Below are 23,541 nucleotides of genomic sequence, written 5' to 3'. Positions count from 1 at the left end.
CTATTTTTAGTCCTTAAGATTTTTATCATCTAAGATTTATTTGATGTTTTAATGTGTGTTTCTTTAAAAATTTCATAGGTTTCTTAGTTGTTATTCATATACCTCCATTAAGTGAATAAAGAGTATTTAAAATAATGATGATAGCAGAGTTTCTGGAAAAGTTAACAAATAAGGTGTCAGCAAGATTTCCTGCTTTGCTCCATCAATCCAGCTATTCTCCAGCTAGTCATAACACATTTATTATGTTTCAGGTACCACAGCAAATACTAGAAAGTTGAACATAAATAACATAGGTGAATGACCTTACACTAGGTTGATTCACTTTCAAGGAATGGTGGAGGAGCTTCCTGTTCACTGGAAATACCCGCCGTAAATCCTAAGATGTTTTTACTATATGGAGTAGGTTGAAAAATAGCCTTAGATGGGCTTAGACTAGGTCGTTGGCTATCAATTGTTAGCATAACCCTTGTGGAAAGTCTCGATGGTAGCTATTGTGTGCTGAGTCACTCAGCCGTGTCTGACTCTCTGTGACCGCATGGACTGTAGCCCACTAGCTCCTCTGTCCATGGAATTTTCCAGGCAAGAACACTGGAGTGGGTTGCCATTTCCTACTTAAGGGGATCTTCCTGACCCGGGGATCTTCCCGACCCACACCTCCTGCCTTGGCAGGCAGATTCTTTACCGCTGTGCTATGGGGGAAGCCCTTTGTGGATATCGAGTACATGTTTTTCTAGGCGACAGGGGTGAGTATTTGTGGAATTGGGATAGGGCAGAAATATATGCTCACAGGGTAAATGAGCAGACATTCTTAAAAGGAGCAAAGAGCAGACAGAAAATTATAATTTCAATTTCCTTCATTTACTGGTGAGATGACGCAGTCTTTGACATGTTTGTAGCCATTCATTTCCCTTTTGTGTGAAATACCTGTTTGTCTTTTGTCCGTTTTTCTTTGGATGATCTGCCTTTCTTTCATTGATTTGTAACCCTTCTTTACATATTTTGGATCTATTGCTTTTTTGTTATTTATAGATGCAAATATTTTGTTCCCTATTTGTGGCTTGTGTTTTCTGTTAATCTTTCATGTACAGAAGTGTTTAATTTTGAGAAGAACATGTATGTTTGTGTATAACATGTGTGAACATGTGTGTATTTTTTTTAAGACATTCTTCCTTATCCTGAAGTCATAAAGATATTTTCCAACATTTTCTTCAGATTAATGTTTTTAATTGTGTTGGTGGCAAGGACATGGTGAATATAAACTACTGAAAGCAGAGCTAGGTGGCTGGAGCAGAGAAAGATTGAGGTGGGGTGCGGGGTGCCTGCCTTGAAAAATATTTCTTTGAATCAATGATCAAGCTGCTTCTGTAGAGTTAGGTTTATATTGTCTTGGAATTAAACATGGTCCTGAACTATTCATGATAGATTGCCGGGCAATAAAAAACATCTGAGTAGGCCATTTCAGGAGGAGCAAAGACCAGGTGGGAAAACCATCAAGGGTTTGAAATTGCATGGCCTATTCAGGGAATAGCAGTTAGGTGATGTGGTGTGAGCCAGGGCTGAAAGGAGGCATGGTGCAGAAAACAGAGCTTTGGAACTGGATGCACAGCAGACTCTGAGGAGTCTTTTATACCTTGCAAAGGGTTTTGACTCTGTCTCCTTGTAGGCAATTGTGTCACTTTTGTGGAAGGTTGTATACTGATCTGTTTGGAATTTTGGAAAAAAATATAGCTACACCAAAGAGGGATTAAAAACTGGAATTGATACCCACACAGCAACTTGCACATAGTAGGCAGACACTTAAAATAAATGTCAACAATAGCATCATTCTGAAACTGTGCAGAATTTTTTTCCCCGTAATCAGCTGCGGAGTCTTTGGTGCATTCTTTTGATTCTTAGTGGTGAATTTTCAGTCTTTTTGAAGGGATCTGATATTTAGTAATCTACAGAAGTTACATGGAGGAAGTTTGGAAACTAAGGCAAATGAGCAAGCTGGGCCATGGGGTAATTCCATTTTTGGTAAAGCATGTATTTGATGACACTGAGTTTTAGATGTAGCTTATAAAACGCCTTGAAAGCAGTCTGTAAAGAGGAATTTTTTAAAGTATTTTGAACCATGTCAGCATAATTATGTGGACATAGCCCTCTAAGATAACTAATTGGTAGGGCAAAATTTATCTGAATATGTAAATGTTGTTGTTTTCATAAAAATGAAAGTATAAGAATTGGCAGTTTAAACCCTCATGACCATTATTATTTTTGTTGATATCTGCATTTTATTACTTTTTAAAATCTGATGTTTTGCTAATATAATTCTGCATCAGCTTTCACACTCGTCATTTTCCTCTCATTGCCTTTAGAACACAGCATGTCTTCTAGTTCATTCCGTGGTGATTTGCTACTGGTACTGGGGACCTGCTGCTGCTTTTGGATATTCCTCATCCTCGGCTTGTTGTTGATGCCCAGTTCCCTGTGGAGGATTCACTTATTGCCTTTTGTTTTGTCGTCCTCTGTTTACCAACCAAACCTGCTCGTAGTGAATTTTTTTCTCTTCTGTTTCTGCATTCACATTCATAGTTCTTACTTTCTAAATTTATAGTAGTTTCTTCTGAATATTTTTTTTTAAATGCTCCCAACAAAAATGGTCAGAAGGTAATGGTTTACTATTTTTTCTTTTTCTTTCTTGTTTCTGTTGGCCACGCTTCGTGGCATGTTAGGTCTAAACCAGGGATCGAACCCACGCCCCTTGCAGTGGAAGCTCAGAATCTTAACCACTGGACTGCCAGGGAAGTCCCCTCAAGTAATAAAATGGATTTTAAACAAACCATAAAGAACAAAGTGGTCTTGTAAGCCTTCTTGTTTTAGAGTAAATAGATAAGGAATTTAGAGAAAATTCTCCTCTTTGGCCTATTTTAAATCATTTTGGTTATTATTATTTTTGGTTTGAACTGCCTCTAATTCATTCCTCATCTAAACTTTATTCATCACTTTTTACTCATTTGGTAATCATGTATTGCTTGTTTTGCCAGGCACCATGTTAGACATTGAGGAAAGAAGTTGCATAGAAATATGATCTTTGCCTTCCATAGTCTTATATTAGTTGTCTGGTGTTGGAAAAAGGCAAAATGACAGTTACATAGCAAGGTGAGAAGTGCTATGATAGAGATATGCACAGTATTGTATGTATCTCTCTTATTAAACTGAGATTAGGGAGTGCTTTCTAGATGAGGGACAGCTGAGATTTGAAGGATGATTTCTTGTAGAAGTGCTAGGGGGGCAGGTCTCCCCACCCCCATCCCCACCCTAGGAGGAGGTGCAGGGTCTGTGAAGGGGCAGCAGGGAGACCTGCAGGAGGCAAAGTCTGGGTGGAATAAGGAGGGGGGTTAGGTCTTCGGGCCAGGTAATGAAGAGCCTAGAAAGTTGACCTTTCCCTTAAAGCTGTGGGAACTGCTGCTCCATTCATTTGTTCATTTCTAACTCTATTCTAAACCCTCAAGTAGTTGTTAAGGATTTGGAGAGCATAGCCTGCTTTTAGGAAGTTCATAATTTATTGAGAGATACTGCTAATTAAGGAGAAAGCAGTGATCTTTATTTAAGCAACTTGGTTACTTTTCAATTAAGAACAAATGGTTGGCTGTCAGTGTAATTTTTTTCTGGAGATTTTCAAGAACATCAAGGTTTATGAACTCTAAAGACTTTCTATACAATGAGAACTCAGACACAGAAATTGTAAAAAAATTTTTAAATTTTCTGTGTACTATGTAATTTTTTGTGAGGGATAGTAAAGCTAGCATTTCTGGAATTCAGAATGTCTGTACATAAAATAAAGTACTACCATATAGTCAGCGTGTATGTAAGTTTTTGTGAGGAATAGTAAAGCTAGCATGTCTAGAATTCAGTATGCATGTAAAATATATATATATATATATATATATATATATATAAGTCTTTTTTAACTTTTACTTACCTGTCATTTACTACGAACTGGGGATACAAAGTTAAATAGTATCTGGTTCCTACCATTGAAGACATCCTAAGTTAATGGGAATAAATAACCACTAATTGGTCTACACTTGTTACAGTAGAATAGCACTAATAGCTGTTGTTTGCTGAACCCTCCTGCCAGACCTTACCCTAAAGTGTTTTCTGGGTAGTACCTCGTTTGGTGAATTACACTGCAACACTGCTCTGGGGTGTGTTCTGTTAGTCACTCTCTTCTCACATGTGAGGAATCTGATGCACAAGGATGGTGAACGACCTGCTGAAGTTACACAACTAGTGGATGGTGCAACTAGGATTTGAATCTTGGACAGCAAGGGGATCCAACCAGTTAATACTAAAGGAAATCAACCCTGCATATTCATTAGTAGGACTAATGCTGAAGCTGCTCCGATACCATGGCCACCTGATGCGAAGAGCCGGCTCATCAGAAAAGACCCTGATGTTGGGAAATACTGAAGGCAAAGGAGAAGGGGGTGGCAGAGGATGAGATGTTTAGATAAGCATCACTGACTCAATGGACATGAATTTGAGCAAACTCCAAGAGACAGTGAAGGACGGGGGGTGCAGTGTACTGCAGTCCATGGGGTCGTAAAGAATCGTACATGACTGAACAGCAAAAAGGATTTGAATCTAGGCGATCAGTTGCAAAGCCTTCTTAACCAGTATGCTATACTGTCTTTCTTAATGACAGACTATAATAACTAAAGAACCATGGTAGGATAAAGCCACAAATTCTGCTTGGAGGCTTGGGAAAGAAGGGAGGCTTCCCAGGTAGCTCAGTGGTAAAAGCATCTGCTTGCCAATGCAAGAGACACAGGAGACAAGGCGACTCGGATTTGATTCTGGGTTGGGAAGATACCCTGGAGCAGGAAATGGCAACCCACTCCAGTATTCTTGCCTGGAAAATTCCATGAACAGAGGAGCCTGGCAGGCTACAGTCCATGGGGTGGCAGAGTCAGACATGACTGAACACACACACACTCCTACTCTCGGAGAAGGTGACCTTAAAGCTTATCTGCTAGGAAAAGTGGAAGAGGGACCGTCCTTGGTGAAGGATGACACACACATACATAGAGGGCTGAAGAAGCAGAATTTAGCGTGAAGCCGGTGGCTTAGTGAAAGAGGAGTCTGGAAATATAAATGGGGCCAGAGTGTTTAAGAATTTAGATATCAGATTAAGGTACTTTGGCTTATTTTTAGACAATAGGGGATCAGCAGAGGTTGTAAATCAGAGAAGTGGTATGATACCTGCTTTGTTTTTCAGAGGAAAACTGAGAGCTGTAGGGAAAATGCACTCCAGATAGGGATACCAGCTGTAGGGTAGATGGAGACTAATTCTATCCATTGTTTCGGAGAACCAGACTTTGTTGGTTTTGATTTTCTTTGTTCTTATGTTTTCAGTTTCATTGATTTGTTGCTAAAATTTATTTCTTTCCTTTTGCTTCCTTTAAACTTAAATTGCTTATTTTTCTAGTTTCCTAAGATAAAAGGTTAGGCTACTTTTACATCTTTATTCTCTTAAAATGGGCTTCCTATGTGCTGCTAGTGTTAGAGAACCTGCCTGCTAAGGCAAGAGACACAGTTCAATCTTGGGTCAGGAAGATCCTTTGGAGTAGGAAATGGCAACCCACTCCAGTATTCTTGCCTGGAGAATCCCAAGGACAGAGGAGCCTAGAGGGTACAATCCATGGGATCGTAAAAGAATTGGACACCACTGAGTGACCGAGCATATTCTCATATGTTTTCAGTGCTTCAAATTTCCCTCCAAGAACATCTTCCACTGCATTTTATGCATTTTGACAAGTTATATTTTCATTCATTTTAAAATGTTTTAAAATTTCTCCTGACACTTCCTTGACTCATGTTATTTAGATGCATGTTGTTTATTTTCTTCCAGCTGTCTTTTGTTACTGACTTCTAGTTTAATTCCATTGTGATCTGAAAGCATATTTTGCGTGATTTCTTTTCTTCTGAATTTGCTAAGGTGTGTTTTCAGCCCAGTATGTGATTTGCCTTGGTGAATATTCCATGTGAGCTGGAGAAGAATGTGCATTCTGCTGGTGTTGGATGGAGTGTTTTGAGAATATCAACTCTAGTTCTAGTCAGTTGGTAGTACTGTTCAGTAAGCTATGTCTGTATTGATTTCTTGCACATTTGATCTGTCAGTTGTTGTATGAGACCTGTTGAAGTCTCCAGTTCCAAAAGTGAATTTGTCTTTTTCTCCCTTCAGTTCTGTCCATGTTTGCCTCCTGTGGGATTTCCGTGTTAGGCTTATACATGTTAAGGATTGTAAAGTCTTCTTAGAGAATTGACCCTTTTGTCAATATGTAACTATCCTTGAAATTTTTCTTGTAAAGACTGCATTGTCTAAAATTAATATAGTTAACCCAGCTTTCTTTTACCTGAAGTAACATGGTATACCTTTCTCCATCTCTTTAGTTTCAATATATCTGGTTATTTATTCAATATATTTGAAGCAGCTGTCTTGTGGACACCATAAAGTTGAGATAAGTTTTTAAATTTGCCTAACATTCTGTCTTTTAATTGGTGTGTTTAATCTAGTCACCTTTAGAGTGAGTTTCGATATAGTAAGATTAATATCTGTCCTGTGTGTAGCTTTCATATTTGTTCCATTTGTTATTTGGTTCCTTCTGCCTTCTCTGGTTTTAACTGAGTATTTTACATGGTTTCTTTTTAACTCCTTTCAGTTTTAGTGGTTGCCCTAGAGTGTACGTTTTTGACTAATATTCATCTGCCCTCCAGCTTCCCGCATGGCTTAGTCAGTAAAGAACTCGCCTGCGGTGCAGGGGTCTTCCCGCAATGAAGGAGACACAGGTTTGATCCCTGGGTTGGGAAGATCCCTGAGAAGGAGATGGCAACCCACTCCAGTGTTCTTGCCTGGGAAATTCCATGAAGAGAGGAACCTGGTGGGCTATAGTCCATGGGGTTGCAGACACGACTTGGCAACTAAACCACCATACTATGGATATCTTACAGGAGTATTCCCAATTCTTATGACATTAATGTTACTCATCTTATTAATTCATAAACTATAATCACCTCATGCATTATTACTGTCATTACTTTTAAAACAATCTTTTAGATCAGTTAAGGATCGTAAAAAATATTTTTTTACCATAATTTATTCCTTCTCTGATACCTTTCTCTTTATTACGTAAATAGAAACATACCCTGGAGATATTCCAGGCCACCTCAATGAAGCAAATATTGCAATAAAGTAAGTCACACCAATTTTTTGGTTCCCCAGTGCATATAATAGTTACAGTTACACTATACTGTAGTCTGTGAAGTGTGCAATAACATGTCCAAAAAATGTACACACCTTAATTTAAAAATACTTTTTCCTGAAAGACGCTAACCATCATCTGATAGCACAGGGTTGCCACAAACCTTCGCTTTGCAAAAAGTAGCTCAATTTGTGAAGCGTAATAAAGCATAGTATGCCTGTACAATTTTTCAATCTATATTAATTTTTTTCTCCCTGAACAACTTTTAATATTTCTGACATGGCATATCATGGTACCATACAGATGACATTTTTTGATTGTCTGAGAAATTTTTTATTCTTCCTTCACTTTTGAGGGTAATTTTGTTGCAGGAAGGGGGACCCCTTCCAGGGCCCGAAACTGGGCTCTTGTCTAACACTCAGAAATGAATTGTCCGAGGAGACATGCGCTGACAAAGCAAGAGATTTTATTGGGAAAGGGCACCTGGGTGGAGAGCAGTAGGGTAAGGGAACCCAGGAGAACTGCTCTGCCACATGGCTCGCAGTATCAGGTTTTATGGTGATGGGATTAGTTTCCGGGTTGTCCTTAGCAGATCATTCTGAGTCAGAGTCCTTCCTGGTGGTGCACGCCTTTTCAGCCAAGATGGATGCCAGAGAGAAGGATTCTGGGAGGTGGTCGGACATGTGGTGTCTCCGTTTGACCTTTCCTGAATTCTTCCAGTTGGGGTTGGCGTATTAGTTCCGTATTCCTTAGCAGGACCTCCTGTCATAAAACAACTTATGCAAATGGTTACTATAGTGCCTGGCCACAGTGGGCGGTTTCAATCAGTATGCTTCCCCTAACAATTTCATTGGATATAGAATTCTGGACTGGTTGGTTTTTGTTCCAACACATTAAATGTTTCCCTCCATTACCTTCTTGCTTGCACGTTTTGGATGAGAGGTCCACCGTAATATTTGTCCTGGTTCTTTTAGGTAAGTTTTTCCTATTCTCCCTCACCCCCTAATCCCACTCCCTTTCAAGAGTGTCTCCTTGTCTTTGACCTTGTATGGTCTGAATTTGATCTGCCTAAATGTGGTATTTGAGGTATTTAACCTTCCTTGATATTCTCCGAGTTTTCTGTATCTGTGGTTTGCTGTCTGTCATTAATTTTGGGAAGTTCTTAGACATTATTAGTTTGAATATGCATGCCTCTGTTCCCTTTGTTCTCCTTCCGGAAGCTTTTCTCTTTCTTCTCCTTCTGGAATCTTCTAATTGATTTATAGTCAGGCTTACTGATTCTTTCCATGGCCTTATTTGGTCTACTGTTGAGCTCATCAAAGCATTCTTCGTAATTGTTCTGGTGCTTTGATTTGTTGCACTTCCCTTTGATTTTTTTTTTTTTTTACAGCACAGTTGGTGGTTGTAAAGTATGGAAGAGGGAACAGTTTTGTAACCTGATGATTAAATCTCAGTGGGTTTGTAACTCTGGGCTGTGACCTCCACACGTATTTCTCCCAGGCTGTTTCTTCCTTTAACCCCCTTAGGTAAGACTGGAAGGCTAGGGGTGGTGGAACTGGGGGAGGAGGAGAGTGAGATATGCCCTTCCCTCAAGTGAGACAAAGCTAAGATAGTCTTTGACCCTGGGAAGTAGGGCTTTCTTGTGAAGTTGCTCTGGGAACATTTCAAAGAGATTGCTCTTCCCCTCCCTCTGCCAGAGCCCGGAGGGCATCTTTCCCAGATCATCTCTGTGAAAGAGTCTGGAGGGGTCAGGAGTTGTGGGGAGGGCCTGAAGACTGTGGCCCTCGATAGCCCACTGTTAACCCCTAGCAGTTCTTCACAGTCAAGGGCTCCAGGGATTTCTGTTCCAGATAAGCATATTCCACCTGCGACTTTCCAGATTGACTTGTCTCCCGAGATTGAGGGTTAGTTTGCTCTGTAGTAGTCCCAGTTCTCTGAGGGTTCCCGGGAAAAATCCTTGGTTTCCGGTTTCTTCAGCTGTTCCTTCTGTAAGTACAGGAGTGATGACTTCTAAGCTCCTTACATTTAGGTGTTGAAACCCTGATTTTGTCAAAATTTAAGTTCTTTTTTCCTCCTAACTTTTGGGAACTAAACTATGCCATAGTATAGATATGCCAGAAGTTGCCTGTTCATTTACTAAAGGTCTAGGCTATTTCTGATTTTTTGTTACAAACAATTATAAAATATATAATGCAATAAATCATCTTGTACTGTGAGTACTGTTATCTACTCTTTTGCTCACCAGACTCCTCCATCCATGGGATTTCCCAGGCAAGAATACTGGAGTGGCTTGCGGGGGCTCTTCCTGACTCAGAGTCTAACCTGTCTCCTGCGTTGCAGACAGATTTTTTACCACTGAGCCACCAGGGAAGCTCATGTTGGGTATTGGTCTTAAGTAATTGTATTTTGCCATATAAATGAGATGGCTGATGTTGTCATGTCTCATACTTGGGCCTAAACTCTGATATGGCTGTTCTTGAGAGGCAAAAACAGTGTTTCAGTAGGTAGAATTTTAAAATTCTAATTCAGGACAGTATTAATGGTTCTTTTTCAGTGTATGGGTTTAGAATACCAGGTTATATATACAGTTTGTTGGGAGCCTGTCAGAATTTTGTCTTCTTTTTTCAAAAGTGTAGGAAGTTTTGCCTTCACAGTGCAAAAACACAATTTTTTTTTTTTCTCCAGAAAGTTTAAGAAAAAACCTGTGGAATTATAATTCTTGAGTTTGGGTGGACTCTGGGAGTTGGTGATGGACAGGGAGGCCTGGCGTGCTGCAATTCATGGAGTTGCAAAGAGTTGGACACAACTGAGCGACTGAACTGAACTGAACGAAACTTTAAGATTTTCCCTAAGTCCTGTGAGCTCTTTATTTCTGCTCTTGTGAAATTAAGGAGTTTACTCAGAGAAAACACTTTTCAGTTTTTAGCTGAGCTACTCAAAGGCCATTAGTAACTTGTCAAATATATTTTTGCAAGTTGAAGCTATTTACTTTTTCTACCCTTTCATAATTTAAAAATGATAAACTGTTTAAAAGATTTAAACAGTTCTTCAAGCAATTCCAAAAGATTTTCAATCATTAACACAAGAGATTAGAATAAAAAATACTGTCTGGGCTCATGCAGTAATTATCTGATTGCTATTTAAATAACCCTCTGTTGGCAGCACACTTTTCTCTTGTGAAACTAAATAGAGTTTGCATTAGAAAACTAGTTCTTATGCACAATAATCTTTGTAAATATTTTGAAAATCCCTAATAACTAACCCCCAAATAATCATTTTTATGGTTTGTTCTTAATAGTACTACATTTTGCCTGTCTCGTCTTTATTGCTTTATGAACCTCTTTTTGAGCATTTAAGAAATAAATTTTTCCTTTATTTTTTATTTATAGTTTTGTACATCTCTAATAAAACATAGTACTATAAGGGCCTGTATTGTTTCCCTTCCTTTTGTTGTTTTCCTTAAATAACTAAAATGTAAATGAAAAGGAATTAAATGTTTCATGATCAAGCTGAAGGAAGAAATTTAAAAATTGTTGAACATAGTGTGCTTGACACCTCATAGAAATGATGCTATTTTATGTATGCATTTCAGAAAGCCTATGAGGAAAGATTTCACAGGTCAGGGAAACCCAAGATTCAAGGGAATTAATAATCTTTCACCTCAAGTTAACCAACTTACATGGACATGTGGGTACAGATTTGACCAAAAAGTACCCGTTCTTCTCTGCTCTTTCACTGCTGAAGAGTACTTTAAACAAGATAGTTCTGTATCTGAATTATACCTTAACTTAAAAAACACTGAAGTACAGGCAAAGCTATGAGTCAGCAATCTAATATGATAGGCTTAAGTGTTTCTTGGTATATTAGGAGAAAAGAGGAATCTGATTTTTTTCCCCCAAACTGAGATTATCTGAGTAATCAAGAAATACCAGTAAATCCCTTTAGCTGACTGACTCTGACAGAGATTAAATAACAGTGGTACAATAGCTTGATTACATCTAGCTAGTTTCTGTCTTTGTGTGATTATTTGTGTGTTTAGTGATATTTATTAATGTATCTTCAGAAAAGTCAAAAAGATTTCTTTTACACCCTAGTTGCCTCTTGGTGCAAAATAAATATTCTAGAGTCAGAGTTGCCAAAATTCTGTAATTTGAAACAGGCACATGAATACCGGTAAGCAGAAAGGGCTGGATCAGGAGGTCAGAGTCTTAGGTTCTCACTCAGTTCTTTTTCATTGTGCGTTTTCAGCAAGTTGTTCTTGTCTTGGGGTGGGGGTGGGGATCTCACTCACAAGCAGAATTAATCCCCTCCTTGGTTCACTTGCTTAAATTGGAATGACGACCAAAGGAAATGGTCAGAAAGTGCTTTAATGCTGTATAAATAAGGAATGATGCTTGACTTTTTAATGACATAGACGCCTTTGAAAGCTGGAGACTCTTAAAAATGTTTTTTGAAGTGTTAACGGATCATGAATCCCCTAAATCCTATCCACACACTTTAGATTACAAACTGCAGCTACAGGTTAAAGAAACAGATCTATGCATAATCTGAAATGTTACCTAACTAACATTTATGTAGTGGGCTACTGGAATGTATTTCTTGAAATATAATTTACATTTGGAGAACTTAACACGTTTTTGTGAGAATGAAATGTGTCGAGCAAGTTTGAACCAGACTGACTTTCACTTGTCATTTTGTAGTTCAGAGGGCCTCCTCGGCCCTGTGCCAGTGGTCTGAGCACTTTCCCCACGACTGGACAGCTTAGTAGTGTTGAGTGCTCCTTGAGTAGAGGGCCCTTGGCACAGACCAGCCTTGAGTAGAGTGTCTTCCTGCTCCTTACCTGTGATGAGTCACAGGTGACCTCCTGGTGTAGTGCAGCTAGGCTGCATAAACATTTGCCCACAGCCAAATGTGGAATCCACTCAAAATTCTCAAGGACAAACATGTTTACTAGTTCTTCTTATGGCTTAAAAAAAGTCAATAGATGTTTGGTAAATGAAGCAGTGATTTCGCCTTTCTTAAGAAATGCCATACTGGCTTATATGGCAAAATTGCAAATTTTCAAGTTATTCCTGCTTTTCTACAAATTAAAAAGCAAATTGCCTTTTACCCAAGTTTGGTATATCCATAATGTCCTCCCAGCCCTCCTGGTTCCTTTTGTAAGATAATCTTGTTTTTTGTGTCTGAGGTCAGCTAATAGCTGGCACAGTTCATGGTTGTTGAAAAGGGCTGATGATGCTTTCTGAAAGCTTAGTGTTATTGATTTTGGTGTGTGTTCTAACCCAGTGGTTGGTTTATTTATTTCTTAACTGCAGCTCTAGCCAGGGATACATTTTATATTGTGATTCAATACACATGAATGCACCCTTACCTAAAATAAATTTTATGAAATAATTATTGCTCTTTCTACATGTATTCCAGTATATTCTATTTCATTAAAAATATTTTTATTGAAGTATAATCAATTTGCAATATTACATTCTCTTTTGTTAATTGATTGTCATAATCTGTTAAAGGAATTAACCTGACCTGGCAAAGGGTTTCAAGGTATAGTCTAAAGAAACAGTTTAAAGTTACATGTCAGTTTTCACTTATGATTTATAATATATTTAGAGGTATCATTTCATTTCATTTGCATATTTCAAACTACCACGTAAACTCCTCAGTGAGTATCCCAAGTGTAATCCTTCATCTACAAAAGTGTTAAATGATTAAAAATAGAAAGCTTTGTGGATTTGTTTGTTTGTTTCAGTTAATTGGGAGGGTGTGGATGAATTTTAAGTTCTTTTCATCTTTTTCCATGTACTCAACTATTAAGCCACATATTAATTATAAAATTTATGATCCTTTTATTTGTTGAACTTAATATGACTGCTTTAATTGGAAATGTTTATTGCTCATCCAGCAACAATTAATTTTTTACATTTAATGCTTTATAGTTTATCCAAACTGGGGCCAAGTTCACAAAGAACATTTGAGTGGCACAATTTGTAATTTGTCATTTAGAGAGATTTATCAAAATTAGCCCTGCCTCTATTTTTTCTGTTTAAAAAGTAGAAAAAATATTTTAGACAGAATTTTTTTGTTTTCCTGACTTTTTAAGAAGCTCTGCCACGCATGCTGAACTTGGTCAAGATGATGATATTTTGACGGTTTGTGTATGAACATCTCCCTGCAGATTTAGAAGAGTTTATCACCACCCAGCCAAGATGAACATGGTGAAGAGGATCATGGGGCGGCCGAGGCAGGAGGAATGCAGCCCGCAAGACAACGCCCTAGGATTGATGCACCTCCGCCGGCTCTTCACAGAGCTGTGCCACCCTCCTCGGCACATGACCCAGAAGGAACAAGAAGAGAAGCTGTACATGATGCTGCCAGTGTTTAATAGGGTGAGTCCAGGCTGCCAAGCACCTGGCTTTAGGATGGGGTGGTACTGCAGGAATCTTGAGATTACAATAAGTCATGTTGTTGTTGTTGAGTTGCTAAGTCATGTCCACCTCTTTGCAACCCCATAGACTTCAGCACGCCAGGCTCCCCTGTCCACCACTAGCTCTCGAGGTTGCTCAAAGTCATGTCTGTTGAGTCAGTGATCCTACCTAACCATCTCATCCTCTGCTGCCCTCTTCTCTTCTTGCATTCAATCTTTCCCAGCATCAAGGTCTTTTCGAATGAGTTGGCTCTTCTCATCGGGTAGCCAAAGTATTGGAACTTCGGATTCAGCACCAGTCCTTCCAGTGAATGTTCAGGGTTGATTTCCTTTAGGATTGACTAGTTTGATCTCCTTGCAGCCCAAGGGACTCTCAAGAGTCTCCTCCAGCACCACAATTTGAAGGCATCAGTTCTTTGAATTGACAATAAGTCCAGGTAGGGAAATAAATGATAGAATGAGTTCATTTTTGAGAAGCTGGATGATGTTCATTCTTTCCTTTCAGTTTGCTATAAGGCGATTTGATGTAAGATCTGGTCAGAATGAAGTCCTTTTATTTCTAGTAGATCAAAGGAAGATTGTGAACATTTTGTTAAATGTTCCTCTAATGGTTGATCCTTGGGAGAGAGATAGGTTGTAAATGACCGCTTATGTTATTTCTGTTATCTTTTGAAGTGATGGCTTATGGCATCAAATGGTGCAGTTGCCGCAGTGCTTTGGATACTTTGAAGAGTCATCACAGTTTACTTTGTTGTTTGGATTTTCTAGAAGAGAGCTTGTGATAGGATAGTTAGTCCAAATAGAACTAATGTTTTAATGTGTTTTGTCTAGTTGATCACATGTAGCAGTCTTAGTGGGGACTTTTAGAATAATTTAAAAGTTTTTATCAAAAATGTATATGAACATAGTGTAAAAAGTCAGATACTTCCACAGGCTTATAGAGTCCTCTCCACTGCTGGTTGTTGCTGCCACCTTTAGCTCTTTCAGCTTTTGCATAGCATACTGTTACAGCTATTTCTTGATTATTCAGTTTTAATTGACTTCTTGTTGAGAAATAGAATAATTAGCTTTGTTTTTTTTTACCTCTGCATCCCTCCAAACCATGCACACATGTTTTCACTCATTCATGCTACCCTGCTCCTTTTTCTTCCCATACAAGTATAGCATTCATTTAAGGAAGATTCAGTGTTTATCCTCTGTTGACCCTGGTGTAAATATTATTCATAGATGAACCTTATAACAAACCACCATTATTTTCCATTCTTGTTTTCGTCAGACTTTGTAAAGTAACTGTCTCAGTTTCTGCCTTTCTTCGTGTCTCTTTTTCTTCCCCGTCTCTCTTTTACTCTCCTTTGATCTGTCTTTGTCCTCCTTATGTCTTTCTCTACTTCCCTCTCTGTCTCTTTCTCCCCATCTCTGCCTGTCTCTCCCTGTCTCTCTATCTCTCTTCCCACCTCTCTCTCCTGTTTCTCTCTGTTCCTCTCTTGGCCTCCCCTGCCCCCTATTTCTCTCTTCCCTTGTCTTTCTTTTTTCCTGTGTCCATGACTCACTGTCTCCCCTCACAGTCTCACTGATCTCTTTATTGTTTGTTCTCTGTGTCTGTTAGTCTTTCTGTGTGAAATTTTCTATATTATTTTTCTCATTATTTTGAAATTTTATGGAGGCTTCACATGAATTTGCAAGCTTGTACTTTTTATTTCTGGGAAAATATTTTGAAATATTTCTTTAATATTCTTCCCTTTGTTTTATATGTTCCCCTTTTCTGCAACTCTATCAATCAAGTATTAACTTTTTGGGATTAACCTTGTGCTATCATATTTTAATTTCCTTGAACAGTTTTTTGAAATTGTGCAATATCTCCTTATCCCTCAGAAAATATTAAAGCTTTTTCAAATTTTCTCATGCCTCTTTCCTTGTTATTTGCTCCAAATTACTGTTTTTCTTTGTTTATATTACTTTCTTTCATATTGGAGTAATCTTCAGATGTCTGATGATAATTGTTTTATACATTGATATTTAAGAATGAGGTGTTGAAACACTCATTGAAAAGTATGTGTGCAATGGTGAGACTTTTCCAGTGGTAAGATGATCTGGCTGGATAAAATGTGGAGACCCGTTAGCCTAGGATATGTTGATATTCCAGGAAAGCGTAGTTTTCAGTCTCCTGCCTGAAGCGTGTATTTGCTGTTATTCAGTCCCTAAGTCGTGTGCGACTCTCTTGTGACTTCATGGACTGCAGCACTTTAGCTTCCTCTGTCCTCTACTCTCTCCTGGAGTTTGCTCAAATTCATGTGCATTGAGTCAGTGATGCTATCTAACTGTCTTATCCTTTGCCACCCACTTCTCCTTTTGCCTTCACTATTTCCGAGCATCAGCATCTTTTCCAAAGGGTGGGCTCTTCTCATCAAGTGGCCGAAGTATTGGAGCTTCAGCTTTCGCATCAGTCCTTCCAATGAATGTTCAAGGTTGATTTCTTTCAGGTGTGACTGATTTGATTTCTTTCCAGAGTATATACCTGCTGATGTTTCCTTAAAGCTAAATTGAAGAACAAGACTGATGTTTCATGCTCAGTAGATAGACTTTCACTTAGTCTCCAGTTTGTAGCTGTCAGTATTCTTGGTTGTTCCTCTCTGGGGTTTAGACGTTCAGGTGTCTCCTGGCCTTGGGAGGGGCTGTCACCTTCAGTTTCTCAGCTGTAAATAAGAATATCCACCTTGTGGGGTTGGTGTGAGGATTAAGTAAGAGAATATACTTAACGCACTTAACAGTTTGTCCTAGGGAACTCTTGTGTCTGTTATTGTTTTTATGACATTACAAGATGAAGGAAAGATTATAAACTATTTATGCTGAAATGATTTCATATTGAATATATGCTGAAATACATTCAGTTTATGTGTTATTCATACCAAACTAAAGGCTAGTTTGACAGCAGAGAGGAGGGACAGACTCTACACGTTCTGTGTTCATTTGTTTGCTTGTCTCTTTGTGTATTTTGTTACTGTGCGTTACTGAGTCATTCCGTGAATATGTGTCAGACAAATAGAAGTTGCGCTATACACCATACTCTGCACTGGAGTTCTGAGATAAGATAAAGTCCAGCTTTGTGAATCAGAAGTATCATAAGGAAGATAAACATGACATGTAATTCTGTTGGAGAAGAGATGAACACATAAACAGATAATGGAATAACAAAGAAATATAGTATTAGAGACACAGAAGAATCTTATGGCACCCCTGAAAGGAGAGTTACCTGAAAGTCTGTGGGGGAGTCAGGGCAGGGAAATGTCTTTTGAGAATGTGATGTGATTCTTGAATCCTTAAAAGGTAGTCATTAGCCAGATCGGAACTAACTGGGCTAAATTAACCAAGAAGGTAGTTAGAGTAAGAAATTCAAGCCTGAATCAAAGTAAATTCCACAAACATGCTGATGTGTGCAAGCATCTGTAAGTGGTCTAAGAAGTTGATTTTATGTCAAGGAGGGATAAAAAAAATGACTATTAAGATTGATAGGAGCTACATCATGACAGGTTTTATGGCATATTAAGAGCTGCCTCATGCAAAGAGTTGACTCATTGGAAAAGACCCTGATGCCGGGAGGGATTGGGGGCAGGAGAAGAAGGGGACGACAGAGGATGAGGTGGCTGGATGGCATCACCGGCTCGATGGACATGAGTTTGAGTGAACTCCGGGAGTTAGTGATGGACAAGGAGGCCTGGCGTGCTGCGATTCGTGGGGTCGCAAAGAGTCAGACATGACTGAGCGACTGAACTGAACTGAAAGAGCTAATACTTTTTCTTGGAGGTGTGCAGAGCCAATGAGGTATTCTCAGCAATAGAATAAGGAAGAAGAAAGGGCCAAAGTGAGGCTATTTATTATGTTTCTAATTTGAGAAACTGGGTGGATGTTTTCCTAGGAGCTGAGAAACAGAGGTGTAAGTGATAGACTCAGTTTGGGGCCTTGAGTCCACACTGTGAGCTTCCCAGGTGGAGGTATTCAGTAGGCAGTTAGAAGCTCAGGTGAGGGGATGTGGCTAGGTACTTACTTTGGGGACCACTTCAGAGATGTGGTCGTTGGAACCCTAGAAGGGGACCAAACGCTACTCATGCCGCCCCCTACGCCAGGAGCAGTAGGCGAGGATGAACCATGGAGAATATGATTGTTTAATGAAACAAGGGGGACCCATAAAGGACACAGCACAGGAACTGGTCAGTAGCAGTACAAACAGAATCAAGAGAGGGTGATTATGGAACTCAAGAGATAATAGTTGCGAGAAAAAGCATTCATCTCTGTGCAATAGAGAGACCAGCAAATGGAGACCTAAACATGTGCTTGAGGTTTGCCAGTTGGAAAGTTACTAGAATGGCAGCATCAGAAAGCAGTATGTTGAGCAGTGAATGGGAGATGAGAAGAGACTATGGATTCAGCTTGTGGAAATGTGAAAGAAAATGAGGATGGAAGAGATCGATGGAGGTGACTCCTGCAATAGGGAGTTTGTGTTTGTATATTTCTGGTGTTTTGCTGTGTTGTTAAAAGTGGGATAGATCCAGGCATGATCATAAAGAGAAGGGAAGAAATAAGCATAGGGGGAAATCCAATGTTTAAGAGAGTGAAGTTTAGTGAAGAGAGTCAAATTACAGGTGGGTGAGTGAGTCTTGACAGTGATAAAGAATCTGCCTGCAATGCAGGAGATGCGGGTTGGATCCCTGGGTTGGGAAGATCCCCTGGAGGAGGAAATGGCAACCCATTCCAGTATTCTCCCTAGGAAATCCCATGGGCAGAGGAACCTGGTGGGCTACAGTCTACAAAGAGTCAGACATGACTTAGCGACTGAGCACGTACACGTGAGCTTTGAACAAGAGAGACACTGTGCTGTAGGAAAGCCTATAGTTTTGTTGGGTGTGAACACAGATTTGTAGTGAAGGTGGTGGAAAGTTGAATAAGATTTTGCTCCATGACCTCTGTTTCCTATAGTTTTCAATAGAAGATGTCTGTGAAAACTTTGGAGTCAGTAGGTTGGATAGGGGACTTTAGGAAATTGTGATAGTTTGGAATATTAATGAAACGGAATTGAGAAAGATAGTTGAAAAGGGACAACAGAAGACTTAGGGCCCAGTGAAGGTTGGAGATAGTACCTTTGTACTTGATCTAACCCATGCAGGCGTGTGATTTTTCTCGTTCACTTAAAAAGCAGCATGTGTGTGGAAGCAGAGAAGACAGATAGCTGTGTGTGCTCTACTGGGGCTGAGCTTTTGCTGGGTTGATAAAGCAGAAGGGCAGGAGTAGAGGGACAGAGAAGAGTAAGAGATCTAACTCACATATCACCCTTGAAATTGGGTGGGATGAAACAGGAACAGAGCGTGATCATTTTTTTGCTCTCCGAGATAAAAGACTGAGTAATGGAAAGAGATGATGATAGAGTAGGAACACAAGGAGAGGTGGGGAAAGGTTTAAATTTTAGATAGCCGTTTTGAAAATGAGAAAACTGAGTACAGAAAAGCTATTGTTTTAAAACCCTGTTGAGGTAGCAGTCATTAATTTTTATTACAGCCAGTTCTGGGAAGTTGGCTTTATTTTGAATGCTTTTGTTTCTGTTTTGTATCATTGTCGCAAGGTACTTACTATTGGCTACCAAGGAGTCTGAGGTCATTTCCTTCTCTCAGACTTAAGAACATTGACAAGGTGATGATAATGTTATGAGTAGTTAGCACAATTGTTATTCTCAGCTGTTAACATAAATTTGTAAGTCATATCGTGGATGTGCGTCCCATGCATTTCATCAGTTAAGCTTCCACAGTCAATTAAGTGAGTCTTAGACTAGAATAATCTAAATAACTTGACCTTTTTTTTTTTCAAGATTGAGATTCTTTAGTGGTTATTCTTTATTGCTTAGACTGTTTGTCTTAGTTCTTTTGGTTCTGCGCTGCCAAGAAAAAGAAAGTCTCTCTTCTTTCAAGCCAGAAGTTTTTAGTTGGTTAATTAAAAGCAGATATATATGTATGGGATTTCCCTGATGGTCCAATGGCTAAGACTCTGAACTCCCAATGTAGGGCACGCAGGTTCAGTTTCTGGCCAAGGAACTGTATCTCACGTGCAACAACTAAGACCTGTTGTGGTCAAATAAATTAAAAATAAATATTAAAAAAAAATTAGGTCGAAAGCACATATATATGCCCTCCCTTAAAGCTCTAATACAGCGAGTGATTTAAATATCATAAAGGTTCATTCAGCTCTTTTCTTTTTCCTTCTTTTTATTGTACTTCACTTGATTGCATTTTTTTTTTTTTTTTAACAAATTGAAGGTCTGTAGTAACCCTGCATGGCCAGATGCCACTTAGCATTTTTATAAATTATTTTTTTATTGAAGGACACGACTGAGCGACTGAACTGAACTGAATTGATGGATGATTTGCAGTGCTCTTAATTTCAGGTGTATAGCTAATTCAGTTATATGTTTGTGTATAGGCATAATTTTCTTCAGAGTCTTTGTACCAAATATAAATAGAGAGAAAGTTATTTTTGTGCCATTGTGACCAATTTAAAAAATACATATAAGTTGTATTTGTATGTTCTATTGAGTTCATGGCTTATCATTTACAAACTAAAATTGTCCTTAGATATTATATCTGTTAAATTCAGAAATTGATAACCATGTTTATTTAAATAATGTTTGGCCATTTGTACATGAACACCCTCCACTAGTAAGAAACAGCTTGGATGAATGAATAGCTCAGTAAGGCTCCAGACTTCCTACCATGATGGCCAAAAATGAACTGTGTTGTTGATTTTTGAGACTTTGCTGGATTCATGCTAAATGGCAAATAAACCACATTACAGTTAGGCACGGACATTTATCTGCAGAATCGTTTCCAAAGTGTGTTCCCTAGTGTTATTTCAGTGTGTGATTTTGGCCTTTAAGAGACACACAGTTGAGAAGTGGCATGTGTTGAGTCCTTTTCCTGGGCCAGGACTCATGCTGGGTTCTTCAGCTGCCTCCTGTAGTCATCATCACAGTCCGGCAAAGACACTGCTGGCTTCCTCCCTCTCACAGATTCTCTCAAACTGAAGGATTATGGTGAAGTCTGAGAATAGCTGGGTAATATTTAATCAGCATTCTCAAAGATAATTAACCTTTAGTCCCAAGAACAAAAGCTTACAGAGAAAATATTTCGTTTAAACTTATTAAAAAATGAATAGCCTTTTAGTCATCTAAAAATGAACTACCATTGCTAATTACTTTGGTATGTGTTATCAGACTTCATTGTGTGTGTTATAATCTTTTCCCTGGATCTTCTTTTAGAAACTCCCCTTGTTTTTGAATTTGCTTCTGAATTATATTCAAGAAACATCTAAGTTGAATCCAGTGTCTGTTTCTTATCCTTCGCAACTAACCTTTTCTGCCTGCATTGCTGGAGACCCAGGTTCTATTTCTGGGTGATCTCCTGGAGAAGGGAATTGGCTACCCATTCCTGTATTCTTGCCTGGAGAATTCCATGGACAGAAGAGCCTGATGGGCTATTCATGAGGTCCTGAAGAGATGAAAACGACTAGTCACGCTCATGCACAGTAAACCTTTATTGAATAGCTTCATTCAGTAACAAATGCATGCTGAGCCGCTGCTTTCTGCGTTCCATTAGAAAACACCATTCATTTGTTCTCCCCACGTATACCAAAAATATTTAGTTGAGAAGCAGCTAGGAAATTTTCTGAAGTTTATTTAGATGGATGTTAAAAATGACCCTTCTAAAAACAAGTCAAGCCATGGTAATTCCCTCTTAAGATGAACACTGTGCAAAGTTGTAGTGCTAGGGTTCCTGTGAAGTTAAATTAAGACAGTACAGTTCTGAGTGACTAAGAGCACAGCTTGGGATCAGACAGATCTAGTTTTGAATTCTCTTGCTGCCACCTCCTGCTGTCTCCCCTCCTTATCTGTAAAAGGGCAATAATGTGCAGGATTTAATGAGATTTGAATGTCATTATCTGTCAAGTATTTGAATAGTGCTGTGCACACTGTAAAGGCTCATTTTATGATAATTATTGTTATTTTTTGTTAATTTGCCAGAAGTTTTGTTCCTTGTATTGTTGTTTTCATCTGGGTATGAATGTCTGTTCTATAGGACCATCCCTCTGAGGTGGATGTACTGCCGACCAGTTCTGTCTCTCAGCTCTCCGCTTTGATAGATGAGGGAACTAAGAACAGGAAAATTTTGACCAGAGACCTCGAGGGCATAAAGAGAATTCCAGCTGTGAGCTTCCCTCTCTGTGGCACACAGGTGCATGATTGAAGCATTGTCTGTTTCCCACTATTTGTGGAAGGTGGTGAATATGTACCCAGTATTTTAAGATTTGATTGTTAAAGTCAGTCACCAAAAAAATCTCTTTACTACCTGACACTTTGAGTATTATCGAAAAATAAAGCTCAACATTCAGATCATGGCATCTGGTCCCATCACTTCATGGGAAATAGATGGGGAAACAGGGGAAACAGTGTCAGACTTTATTTTGGGGGCTCCAAAATCACTGCAGATGGTGATTGCAGCCATGAAATTAAAAGACGCTTACTCCTGGGAAGTAAAGCTATGACCAACCTAGACAGCATTTTAAAAAGCAGAGACATTACTTTGCCAACAAAGGTCCGTCTAGTCAAGGCTATGGTTTTTCCTGTGGTCACGTATGGATGTGAGAGTTGGACCATAAAGAAAACTGAATGCCAAAGAATTGATGGCTTTGGAACTGTGGTATTCGTGAAGACTCTTGAGAGTCCCTTGGACTGCAACCAGTCCATCCTAAAGGAGAGCAGTCCTGGGTTTTCGTTGGAAGGACTTATGCTGAAGCTGAAACTCCAATCCTTTGGCCACCTGATGCGAAGAACTGACTCATTTGAAAAGACCCTTATGGTGGGAAAGATTGAAGGTGGGAGGAGAGGGTGAGATGGTTGGATGACATCACCTACTCAATGGACATGAGTTTGAGTGAACTTCGGGAGTTGGTGATGGACAGGGAGGCCTGGCGTGTTGAGGTCCTGGGGTCACATACTGTCGGACATGACTGAACGACTGAACTGAGCTGAATATATATATGTCGGTCTCAATCTCCCAAGTCATCCCACCGTATTTCCCCACTTGGTATTTATACATTTGTTTGTTCTCTGCATCTATGTCTCAGAGAGCTTTTATGACAACCTTGTCTCACTCCAGGCATTCCCTTTCAAGCGCCCTGTTTACTTCCTTTATAACACATCACTATCCAACATAATTTTCAATTGTGAGTAACTTACCATTCATCTCCAGTACTAATGTGTAGATTCCATGAGCACTTGCCTTGTTCACCTTTATATCCACAAGTCTTTGTGTACCCTTATATTTGTGGCTCTGCGTATTGCCTGTCGTATATAGAAGACCAGTAAATATTTATGAGTGAATAAATGAAAGAGTGAATTAATCGGTAGTGTAGGATCACTAGACTAAAGATTGTTTATGTCAAAGAAGCAACCATTTTTCTTTTCAGATGAGGAAATACGACATGGTCCTTTCTGCATAATATTGACTTTGGTTTGGTCAGTTCAAGCAAGATAGCTTTTGAAAGAAAAAATTTCCTTGTGGAAATACAGCGGTAAATATCAGGATTTGTATGAAAAGTTAGTTACGTTTTTTAACAGTATATTATTCACTTAGCATGAAAACTGCTTCAATATCATTTGCTTATACTATCCCAGAAATGAGCTATTTTATGAAGTTGCATTAATTACTCTTAGGAATAAAATAGTGCTTATTAATTCTTAAGAGCAAAATATACATCAATTTATTTTAAATAGTTTGAATAGTTATCTACTTCAGATCAGTTTGACAAAAACTTAAGTTTGCTTAAGCA

General features: G+C 39.0%; 1 protein-coding gene across 4 annotated transcripts in view; it reads left to right on the top strand.

The window, feature by feature from the left end:
- The window catches only part of WDFY3 (WD repeat and FYVE domain containing 3), a 279,597-nt gene that overhangs the window by 75,515 nt on the left and 180,541 nt on the right, over nucleotides 1-23,541 (top strand). For all 4 annotated transcript variants that reach the window (XM_018049687.1, XM_018049685.1, XM_018049684.1 and 1 more), the window contains exon 3: nucleotides 13,426-13,636. In XM_018049687.1, the coding sequence (XP_017905176.1) occupies nucleotides 13,457-13,636 (180 nt within the window). In that variant the 5' untranslated portion in view covers nucleotides 13,426-13,456. The remainder of the gene's footprint in view (nucleotides 1-13,425; nucleotides 13,637-23,541) is intronic.

The sequence above is a fragment of the Capra hircus genome, chromosome 6, assembly GCF_001704415.2.
Source record: "Capra hircus breed San Clemente chromosome 6, ASM170441v1, whole genome shotgun sequence".
NCBI classification, from domain to species: domain Eukaryota; kingdom Metazoa; phylum Chordata; class Mammalia; order Artiodactyla; family Bovidae; genus Capra; species Capra hircus.
The sequence above is the reverse complement of the archived record's forward strand: the minus strand, read 5'-3'. Positions and strand labels throughout refer to the sequence as shown.